The sequence below is a fragment of the Polyodon spathula genome, chromosome 6 (genome assembly GCF_017654505.1).
Source record: "Polyodon spathula isolate WHYD16114869_AA chromosome 6, ASM1765450v1, whole genome shotgun sequence".
NCBI lineage: Eukaryota > Metazoa > Chordata > Actinopteri > Acipenseriformes > Polyodontidae > Polyodon > Polyodon spathula.
The window spans coordinates 29346614-29358933 of NC_054539.1; the positions used below are offsets into that span (position 1 = coordinate 29346614).

The 12320-nt window shown below is 36.8% G+C and overlaps 1 protein-coding gene across 1 annotated transcript in view; it reads right to left on the reverse strand.

The window, feature by feature from the left end:
• Positions 1-8577: 8577 nt before the first annotated feature.
• The window catches only part of LOC121317107 (G patch domain-containing protein 2-like), a 104333-nt gene continuing 100590 nt past the window's right edge, over positions 8578-12320 (reverse strand). Inside the window, exon 10 of the mRNA XM_041252720.1 lies at positions 8578-9943. Within this exon, the coding sequence (XP_041108654.1) occupies positions 9759-9943 (185 nt within the window). The 3' untranslated portion in view covers positions 8578-9758. The remainder of the gene's footprint in view (positions 9944-12320) is intronic.

Genomic DNA, 12320 nt, shown 5'->3' on the forward strand with positions numbered 1-12320 from the left:
GTTAGCCTACTGCAGTGTCATGACAGCGGAGCTCTGGAAGCGCAGGTCGGTTTTGAAATCCTGGATGATTTCTCGGACCAGCCGCTGGAAAGGCAGCTTGCGGATCAGCAGCTCGGTGGACTTCTGATAGCAGCGGATCTCCCTCAGAGCCACAGTCCCGGACCTGTAAGGGTGAGGTTTCTTCACGTTGCTGGTAGCAGGGGTGCTCGTTCGATCAGTCTTAGTTGCAAGTTGCTTCCTGAGCACCTTTCCTTCGGTAAATCTACAAGTGGTCTGCTTGGTTCTTGCCGTCTTATGCTAGTTTCATGCAAAAACAACTGTATTGGTAGTAGTCTGATTTGAAGCCCGGTACATCTCCAGCTGTCAGAAGACAGTTGGACAATAGCAGTATAGTTGAACTGATATTTTCGACCAAATTATTTTATTGATATACATTTACACTGAGTGTACAAAACGTTAGGAACACCTGCTCTTTCCATGAAATAGACTGACGAGGTGAATCCAGGTGAAAGCTATGATCCCTTATTGATGTAACCTGTTAAATCCACTTCAATCAGTGTAGATGAAGGGGAGACAGGTTAAAGAAGGATTTTTAAGCCTTGACATAATTGATTGTGTATGTGTGCCATTCAGAGGGTAAATGGGCAAGACAAAAGATTTAAGTGCCTTTGAACAGGATATGGTAGTAGGTGCCAGGCGCGCCGGTTTGAGTGTGTCAAGAACTGACACACTGTTGGGTTTTTCACGCTGAACAGTTTCCTATGTGTGTCAAGGATGGTCCACCACCTAAAGGACATCCAGCCAACGGCAGGCCAGTGGTAGAAAATGGTACATTGATGAAAGAGGCCAAAGGAGGCTGACACGAATTGTGCAGAGCAACAGACGGGCTACAGTTAGTCAACTGACAGTCCAGTACAACATTGGTGCCGAAAGACCCGTAAAAGAATGCACAACTCGTCGTACCTTGACACGAATGGGGTATGGCAGCCGACGGCCTAACTTCCACTTCTTTCAGCAAAACACAAGAAACTGCAGTGGCAGTGGGCTAAGGAACGAAAACACTGGAGGATTGGAAAAACATTGCTTGGTGTGATGAATCCCGGTTCCTGCTGTTTCATGCTGCTGGGAAGACTAGGTTATGGAGAAAACCACATGAGTACATGCATCCATCATGCTGCATGTCAACATTGCAGGCTGGTAGTGGTGGTGTGATGGTGTGGGTTGTGTTGTCATGGCACACATTGGGCTCCTTGATAAAAGTGGAGCAACATTTGAATGCCACAGGATATCTGAACATCATTGCCAATCAGGTGCATCCCTTCATGACAGCAGTGTATCCATGCAGTGTATCCATAAGCAGTGGCATGCGTAATGATGTACGTACGACCACCTCCACTATTTTCCAGCCAGGGATAAAAATATACGTTTAACAAATGTACAGTAAGAAGCACCAGAAAAACTTCAAACACTGACCAAACCACATGCCACAATGAATTCTTTAACTGGCAATTTATATTCTTTTACATATATATATATATAAGAGACCTTGTATCATACAATAAAGATTATTTTCATCCAAATTGTGCTCCCTAAAATCAAGTGCCATCAAAAAAAAAAAAAGTACAGGACAGATCTTGAGTTCTTTGGTACATGTTATTCTATTTAATGTGACAGTGAAGGTTGACTCTACCTCAAGTTCACTTAGTACTTCGATGCTTGACTGGTGTTAGCTCTGTCAGGGTTTATCAATCTGTTAATGTATACATGTTCACACAAAGAGTAGCCCTACTCCACTAGAATAATAATAAAAAAAACATCTTTGTACTCATTTAGTGAATATGGGTCCAGGTTCACCCAGTATCTACTCCAGTGCTATATTAAAGAACCACTTGAGAAAGGAACATATAACTGGTTCAATGCTTCCCATCTGAAAACAACAAAAGTTTCAAATATTATATATATATATATATATATATATATATATATATATATATATATATATATATACTATATATATATATATATAATCCGATATATATATTATATAAACACTTTTATTGGTGGAGACCTAACTGATTTTTCGTAGTGTTCTCTATAGATATTATCTAAAGCTTGCAATGCAAGCAAATACTTACTGACTCAAGCCAATTGTGGTATTTCTGGTATCTTTGTTACTAAAAAGACCAATGTGTTGATTTTGTTTTGGTCTTCTTATAGCAATCTCCATGGAGCATCACAATCTGATGCCATATCCTTAATGACTGTTGATACTTGAGTGTAAACACATCTGTATACAAGGGGAAATGAGTGTAAACACTGTAAACACAAAAACCTGTTTGCAAATTTGTTATCTAGTTGAAGACGATACCAGAATTTAGCTAAATGTTTAAGGTGTTTTGATTCTTAATGCTGAACGTTGGTCTGCTTTGGACCTACTGTGGACTAAGGACCTGCAGTACATCTATCACTTCAATTTAGCAGAAGTTATTTTTTAAATATTTTTATTTTGTGATACTAATACACTACAGTACTGTATGTAAATGTATGTTGTATTAACACATTTTAATTACATTTTGAAGAAGACTTTTAAAACAACATATACATCTGTATTAACAATGCTCAGAATTTATTTTAATGATTTATTAAAAGATAAATTAAACATTGGAAGTTATTGTATGCTGTTCTGTTTTAATGCATTTATTCATAACAAAAATACTAGGCACCCATGCTTTTAATATTTTGTGCGTCCTTCTTTTGCTTTTATTACGGCTTTTGGACAGTCATGATAATTCTTAACCAGTTTGTTACATCTTGTTGAAATCTGGGCCCATTCTATCTTACATATTTCATTCAGCTCAGACAGTTTGGATACACAATGCTTGGCTACAGCTTTTTTCAGATTATTCCAAATCATTTTTTTGGATTGAGATCTGGTGATAGCAAAGGCCCTTCGAGAATTTGAATCTGAATACAACTCTTCTGTGTTCGAGTGCCTTTGTACAGTTCGTGCAATATTATGTCTAATTCTTCTCCTACCTGCTGTCCCTTTTCTTTGAATGTCAACTCCTTTCAGGTGTTTCAGTTGAATGTGTTCTGTGGTACTTGTTGATTATTGTTCTGAAGCTGGATTTTGGTAGTCCATGTCTTTGATGCTGTTCTGTAGCCATTTGCTTTGTTGTAGTTTGCTACAAGTGCCTTTCTCAAAAGTGAATCCAACTAATTTGTCTTGACCATCACCTGCTGTTTTGCCAAAGCACTCTTCATCAATAGATTTTGGAACTAATGCCCTCCTTTTTTGACTATTGACTTTATAATGCAGCGTAAGTACTGTTTAATGTGGAGGTGCCAATACTTTTGCCATGAACACATATTAGAACATTGCTTAAGTGCTTTTTTATTTTATGTTAAAAAGATTGTTTAAGAACCAGAAATTGGATATTTTGTTGTGCTATTAATTAGCGGCTAACGTTCTCTAAATGCTTGTATTTAAAATGTTTTCTTTAATTATCTTATATTATATATATATATATATATATATATATATATATATATATATATATATATATATATTTTATGAGTTTAACATGTAGCCTTCAGCACTCAGTATTCCCAGGTGGTCTCCCATCTAAGTACTAACCAAGCCCAACATTGCTTTGCTTAAGTATTGCATAGGAAGTTCGATTAGAAGAGCTTTTTGCCATCAGAGACGTTGCCCAGGGGTCACTACAAGGAAGTAGCTCTTCTTGACCCCCTTATATTAAGTGTAGGGTGCAAAAAATGTGTCAGCGACTGTAGATGTCCATTATATATAGTATGTCCTTTATTATAGATTTTTGAATAAGGTTTGTTCAAGTTTTGAAGTAACAGGAAGCAGATATATGTTAAAAAGAAGTACATCTGAGCGGATCTATCTTGAAAACCCATCTAGTCAATGAAACAGTAGACATTACATTGCAATTTTCTAAGTAGGTCTCACATTTTGGGACTTGAAGCAAAAGTGATTTTTTTAAATTTAACAATATAATATTTGGTACCAATTTGCTGTTGGCTGAAAGATTGGCAGTCACTCTGGCTGGTGAAAGTTCTCAGTGATTGGCTTCTGATCATCATCTAACATCCTGTTTCCAACACACAAGCTCTTCTAATGACTGACACGATTAGAAGCTAAGACCATGGAAACGGATAACTGGCATAAAATAACATCGACTGACCAGAGAGAAATCCAGATCCACTGAAAAATGTCAGGTGTGCAAAGTAATGAGCCTTTGCTTGGTAGACCAGCAGAAGGAGCCTTCATGGTCGACTTGTCAGTTGCATATCTATTACAGCAAAACCAGTAAAATAAATGAGTGGTTAAAAAAGGTTTCAACAGAATGCAAACTGCTCAAGGCGAGTTCTTCTGGGATCCGTGCATCTCATTAAATATGCAGAGTTGCTTATTTTTTGAAAGAATAAAATGGACTGTACAATATGTACTTGTATATTTTACTACCAACTGCAGCATACAAGGCAGTATGAGATTTTGTGTCACTGCAATGCTTGTATATAGGGAGGTTTTAAGGAAGCATAGACAATAAATTATGCAACGAATGAAGCTTATTCACAAACTTCTCACATCTTTCACTACTGAAGGCCTGTGTTAAGTCCAGCTCAGGTCACATGTGAAGTCAGTGTGTTGCTTTCAACCACCACTACGGTGCACAACTGGCAGTTTTTACTTGAGAAAGGCTTAGGATGTGCTCAGGCCAGGATTGTGATACACTGGCAAAGCTGAGAGTGGAAGTTTTCATGGTGCTTGCCAGAAGCATGCCTGTCTGTAGCCAGTGCTGTTGTCCTTGAGTGGCTCACATGGTAAAAGCACAGCAGTGTGCAGGGTGAGTCATACAGTCAGGGGAGCGCAGGCTCATGTCTTTGCTGGGGATTCCAAAGGGAGAGTCACATTGGCTCTGGTGCTCCTGTGGGCTAGGGAGGCAAAACTGGCAGGGACTGTTTCTCTTCTCGCTACAGTGGACCTTGCTGGTTAGGTGCCTTGTGAGCTCAGGCAGACACCAGCAGGGCTGGCGTTTGTCCTCCCAAAGCTGGTAGCTCACTGATATCCGCTCTCGAGTTTCTGGGTGTAAAGGAGGAAGCTAGCTTGGTTGTGGGATTGGAGTATGCACACTCAACTTTCCGTTCTCCTGATCTGTGTGGGGAATCGCCGCGGTAAGGGGAAAAACATATTGGACATTCTAAATTGTGTAAAATAATAACATCGGGTAAAATAATTGGGCACACTACATTTTTATGTTATATTATTATAAAAAAAAATAATTACGTGGATGGTACAACAGTAAAAAAAATAAAAAATAAAAAAAAAACTGTAGATGCTACAGTTATCGACAACAGTTAAAGTTCATATAAACAATGACAAATGAATTGACTCATTCATCAGTTACTCTATAATTAAGAATAAACGAAAGGGTGCTGTGACTGTGAGACCTTGTCACTGGTTTCTGGAGTGCATGTGTGCCTTTAGGGAAACAGTTGGGATGCACAACAGGAGACGCATTGCTAAGCAACTAATTGAGCAGGGGGGCTGCCCACTGCTGAGCTGATCGGGAGGTTCAGATTGGCTGGGGGACATGCCCGGGAAAGCTATGTGGAGCTCAAAAAGCGTCTGCGCTACAGCTTGGGGCTATTACATGGCCATTGCTATAGACTGCTGTGTTTTGTTGAAGCTGAAGCTATGGATCCAGCACTAACCCCAGGAGTATCTACCCCTGCACTCGACCACAACCCAGGACAGTGTCCTCACCACAGGATTTAACTACTATGGAACTCTTGAACTGCAAGATGGTGTTTGTGAAGGAAATGCCAAGACGAGGCCGTATGAAGAGGCAGGACTCGCTATGGGAAGACCGGTACTCCAGGAGTCCAGAAATAGCTTAGTTTAGGGGAGGTTAATCCCAGTGTATAAAGAGGGTTTACGTAGTAGTAAGGTCCTGGAGTGGGACATTCTTTGTAGTGGGACTAGCGCTCACATAAATAGGTCTACCCCTTAGTAGAAGTTAATACAAAACTGTGCTTTAACTGATAACACAAACTGAACTGCATCCTTCATTGATTTCACACTTTGAAATGGAAGTGGATTAAAATGGAATGCTAACTATGCAGGAAACAGAGTCCTGTCACAATAAAGCACTTCATACAAATAAAAATAAAATCTGCACAAGGAATCACTGCATACGAGTTTAAAATTAGCTCCATTTTGGTTGATGGGACTCATAAAATCATAACTGTATACTAAAGCAATAAAATCAAAATACATTACCTTTTCAGCTGGGTAATTTATACCCCTTTTTATTACCTCAAAGAATATAGTGCCAAGTCTATCCTGATGTAGCACAGAGTGACAGGTGATTAATAGCAGTAAATAATGGAATATGAGGCACAATTTTTCTTCACACCTGCTTGGAGGGTGACATATGCAGATCTGACTTCGAAGTAAGGACAGCTGTTCCCTGCTCCACAGCATGCTAACACTCCACTTTTAAAGGGGCAATCTTTAGTATTGCTCACTTTAAACTTAGAGAAATTAAAGGAATTATTTTCAGACATAAAATTAAATTCAACTAGAATAATTTTGTATTATTATCGACAGCAATGAAACCCACAGAAAATTTACTTCATACACTGAGGTAAATAGCACCCCATTTCCACTACCTGGTGCTCTCGGCTATGGCTGCCATGGCAACAAAACAGGGTGTTTCTACTGCTCGCCCAAGTGGCTAGGCACGGATACCTGGTCAGGTTTTGTGTCTAATACTCGATGTAGCCAAACTGGCTACAAAGGAAGTGTGTCATATCATAGACAGGAGGAGCGTGTCGACAATAAATCGACAGGGAAATGGCTACCACTTTAGCTGATTTTCTTTCATATAGGTAAAGCACGCATATGCCATTTTCTTTGTTTTTCTTTAAACTTTATTATATTTACTGTAACTAGAGAACGGTTAAATTGAAAAACGTTCACCCTGCTTCACCACACAAGAGATTGCTTATTTTTTTAAAACTTTATTTAAACACAATAACAAAACCATGGCTGTTTATATGCTCTCATTTTTAACCAGATTAATTATTATTTATAATCTGTCTATAAACATATGCACTTAATCACCTGATCAGTGTGACAGTCGATTGGACACTGGATATGGAGTAATTTCAGCTGTTGAATTGCAAGCTTGAATAAAAGCAGTAAAGAAAATCACAGAAACAAAAAAAAATATGCCAAGTCTGTCAAGAGAGCAGCGCCTTCGTGCAATCGGCATGTTGGAGGCTAGACTAGAGCAGCATACCGTGGCTTGCCGTCTTGGGTGCTCACAGCCAGTAATTTCAAACCTGGTGAGACGGTATAATCATAAGCACTCTGTCAATGACAGACCATGAACTGGGAGACCAAGAGTCACAACACCCGCCCAAGATCAATTTGAAAATAATGTATTCCTTGGTCATTACTGAGCATTAGTAGAAGTACAGAGTGTAAAGGTATTTTATGCTGAATATGTAGAACCCTACAGTATATTGTATCCTAATTTTGTAGACAGACTGGTATCAACTGTCATATATTTTGATCTTTCCTAATTAGCCATACATTATTAGACAGTATAACATTTTCTGTGCTGTAGTATTTAATTGTGCAACAATCTAATTATGCTGACATTATAGCACTGTATACAGTTTGAAGTGAACTGACTTTTACATCTTTTGAATTAAAACTTTGTAGTATAAATATCTCCCCAAATTTATAACAATTTCATTTAAATAGGTTTTAAGAAAAATAAAATACTGTTTTAGATCTCTCGGAATACAATTTAAAGATTAATCAAAATAAAAATGAAAACCTAGTGTCGGAAAATAAAGAGCCTGAGCTAATGAGAAAGATCTATTACTTTTTGTAGAAAATAATGAAGAGGAGAGAAAACCCAGCACCACTATTTTATTCTTCCTTCACAAAGTTAACGATATAAAGACTTTAACGCCCGAGTTAGGGTCTTTCGTAATTTCAGAAACTCAAGAGACCCCATACATACAGTATGTATTAAAGTTTGTTCTAGGATAGAATTTGCTATTTTATTTGTTTGTTTATTTGTAAAAGGAAAACCAAGAACAACCTATGTTGCTATAGTTTTGTAACAAGGCCATTTTCTACTTTGCTCTCACAGAAATGTGGTAATTGTTAACCACTATTTAAAACAGGTTTCAACAAAAATCAACTATAGTTGACGCTGCCTAATCAGGACACCGATAATCAGGATTGCTGCTTAAATGGGATACAACTCTGGGAGACTGTTCTTCCCAATGCTATTTATGTTGTTTAGCTGGGACATCACTTTGTTATTGGAATACAGTATTTTCATGAACGGAGATTGCTTTTCAGCCTTGTGAAAAGATGCGATTTCATTCTTTTTCATTCAATGTAGAAACTTAAAAAAATGATTGATTTTGTTTAGGAATACTAAAAAAAACAAACAAAAAAAAAAACAATTGACTTATTTTAAACTACGTATTTAACATTTAATCATAATGGGAAGTGATTTCACTTTTTTTTTTTTTATTTAGAAACCAAAAAAGTGTGACTGAGATCATCAACTGCCTCTCGTTTAGTTGGGACAGCCACTTATTTGGGATGTTTTCACTTCTTCCAAGGTGTCCTGATAAAGAGCCGCAGACTATTTTAAAATCAGACTTGTAATAAAATTGTGAAATTAAGTTTAAGCTTGATATGCTAGCATAAGAACATACAAACAAACAAAAACACCCTTTCTATAAATTAGTTTTTACAAGCAGCAACAATGTAAAATTCATGACAAATTGATGATAAAAGCTGTGGAAATATTACACTTGCTTTGAAATTAAGAACAATTTCAGGTTCTTGGAGATGTATTTTTTTTTTATTTCAATTTAAACTACACAGCGTTTGTATTTTCTTAAAATAACTCAAACTGCATATCGAGCAAACAATCACAAAACCAAATTATGTAGATTTACAGCACATCTCTATTTACGTTTTAACCCTTTAACATTTTCTGTGATATGCACCTGTTTTCTTTTTTTTTTTTTTTTTTTTTTACTTGTTTGTTACTTTGTACAATATCTTATAAATAAAACTGTTAAATCTAAAATCAAAAGGAATGCTTTTCAATTCCAAGACTTGTCTTCTATGTCATACCAAGTTGTTCTAGAACTGAAATTCACAACCCTGGCAGCATTGCAATGTTGCCAAAGGTATACTTCTGCCTTGTGCAAACACAGATGCATTTATCATATCAGGCAGCAACAATAATTCACATGATATACATCTTTTATACATATGATGAAATTTTATCTTTATAGAGACATGTTGATATATATAGATAGATAAATCGATCGATAGATATATAAAAGACAGCATGAGTTATACATACTGAAAAGTAACTGTTTTGTGACACACAGTAATGATAAATCTGTCACACCCTTTTGTAGGACCTAATTTAAGTCCAACCATTCTGATACATTTATAAAAAGGGTTTCCTAATTACTTTAACAGAAAAAATAGAATTGTTATTATCATAAGCATTATTCTGTTTAGTTTTACAATAGAGAAAAATATATAAATTGCCCAATATTTTGTTTGTTTACATTTTAACACTATTAAAATTAGCTGGCATACAAATCCCGTATTTGATAAACAACTGGTCCCAGATGACATTGCAAATATTTGTCTTGCTGAGGGAGGTAACTCAAGTTGTCTGTAGTAAGCTAAAGCCAAGTCCTGCCCCTTTAGGTCTCTGCAGTGCTCTAACTGGTTCCGATATTCCAGTGCCATCTCGTCCCAGTCCCATACCAGGGGACCAGCCCATACATTGCAGCATCCTGTTGCCAATGTTGTTCTCTGGAATTGGCTGCGCGTTTTCACCTACAAACCCTTGGATTAAGAGAGAGACAAAGATTTAATTAGAATTGCCACGTGGAGGAGAGCAGGATAATCTCAATTAAAGACTAAAGCCCTTTAATTCTCTAAATTCATATATTAGGTTGTAAGGGCAGGCTGTCTCATCACATGGTGACTTCAAAATCACACCTATACTTTTTCAAAATCACACAAAACATAAATGAAAGCTATGTTTGCATCCTGAGCCTTTTGAAAAAAAAAAAAAAAAAAAAACCCAAAAACATAATAGCGCAGTAGTGACGTCAAAATGGCATATTTGTCTAGAAGATTATAATTGACCTTTGACCCATATTTGAATCATGTGCACCCCGAGACCACGTTCTAATGCAAACAGCATGATTTTCAAAAGGGGCAAAATAAGAACTAAGTCGCAAAATGATTTTTAAAGCCTGACACATGTAACCAAATCACTTGATTTATATTTTGAAAGCATCAACAAGTGAATACATAATTCATTCATCTAAAGTTTGAAAGCCATATACTTTGTGACCCAAATCAGGTTTTAGAAATCACTTTGCGACCTAGTTCTTATTTTGCCCCTTTTGAAAATCATGCTGAAAAGACCTTGTTTTCAATTACTTGACAACACCCACAATTTGTGGTTTTTAGGCACTTAGCAAATCTGTTTCTGAAGATTTACAATCATCTCCACCAATGGGAGCACCAACCAAACAAGAGAGACAAGTAATCTTCGACTAGAAAAAAAAAAAAAAAACAGATACTATTACAGATACTAATATCCATGCACTATAAAAAAAATTATAGATGGGATTCAGTGAGTTAAAGGAAAACAATTCCATCACAGGTTTCTGTGACTCTGTCTTGTAGTTTATTTGTAGGAATTATTTTCCTGTAACTCACTGAAGCCAATCTATCATTTATATCTATCATTTAAAATCTCGGCTTCCCAGTAGTGACTTACATAATACAGCAGGGTTTATTATAGATTTCAAGGAGGTTAATCTGTTTGCAGTTCAACACATTTAGGCTTGCAATCAGTGTCAAGTTCATGGCTTAAATCCTGCATTTTCACAAGACTCAAGTTAACTTACAATGAAATGGAGTACTCAGTGCCATGGTGAGGAAAGGACATGCCACATAAGGGCAAGAAACAAGATAATGCCCTCATGACTACTCAGGAAGCAAGCCGGTTACAGAATAGTAATGACAGATGGGATTGGTAGAGCTTATCATTCAAGTAATAGGATACGTTTCTAAAAATGTTATAAGACATGCACATTCTTATTGAATGATAAAATGAGGAATACTGTCCCAATGGAGTTCTCATACCAGTTTCCAAAAACCAGTGCATTATCGTTTCCTAACATCCACCCTTTTAATAACAACACTGTTATACTTCCTGTTATGTTCTTGTTCTTCTTTGTATGTGTTTTAATGTATTCTTACATTCTGACTCGATTTAGATTTCGGTACATGACTGTTTACCCCTCATGTGTTCAGTTTAATTCTCTCTATTGAGTAGTTTTTCTATGTCCTCTGTGACTATCTTCATCCTATTTGTTGTTTTGCAGCGAAAGCACTTTAACATTCAAGTTCCAGCACTTTCAACTCCCTCTGCCATAGCAATCATCTTGGAAGCTTGCTCTTTCTAAAGGTTTTGCAAAAGGCATGATAAGCAAACTTTACTGCATTTTTATACGCAACAGTCCTACAGTACAAAACGTCCTGTAATTTAATCAGTGGCAGTTATGAGCACCTTTTTTTTTTTTTTTTTTTTTTTTAACAATACATTGCAAACATCTTCTGATTAAGTTTAAATTTGTGTAAATAGGGTAACCCTCGTGTGGCTGATTAATTTGTTATGTAAATCGAATAGCTGACATTTATGCTGTAATATATGAAAGATCTCTCTTGCAAGATCCACCAATAGGCTGAGTGCTGGGTTGGCAGGTGCTTCTGTATCAAATACTACACCAACTTTCCTGTAAAAGAAAAAAAAACTGTAATTATTGAGGACTTGTTACAGCCGTCACCTCACTGGAAAGTAGACCTGGGCGATTAGTTAAAAACAATAAAACTAATTTTAATGCATACACTGTGCACACTGAACCAGTGCCAGTCTGGCCCTATACTTCACTCACATTGCTATGGCTGTTTTTTTTTTTTTTTTCCCCAATCTCATTAGTTTGGCTTCAATACTTGTTTTTTCCTTTTCTTTTATTTTTAAAAGATATGCACGTATTAGAAAGCCAACACTGTGAAGTTAAGCGTGTATGATATTAATGTCATTGTCCCAAAATACATTTAATTCTGTCTACAAGCTGGAACCAGATCAGAGGTCTGGAGCTGCTACAGGCGACACATCTGTTTAATCATCCTGATGTAAAAC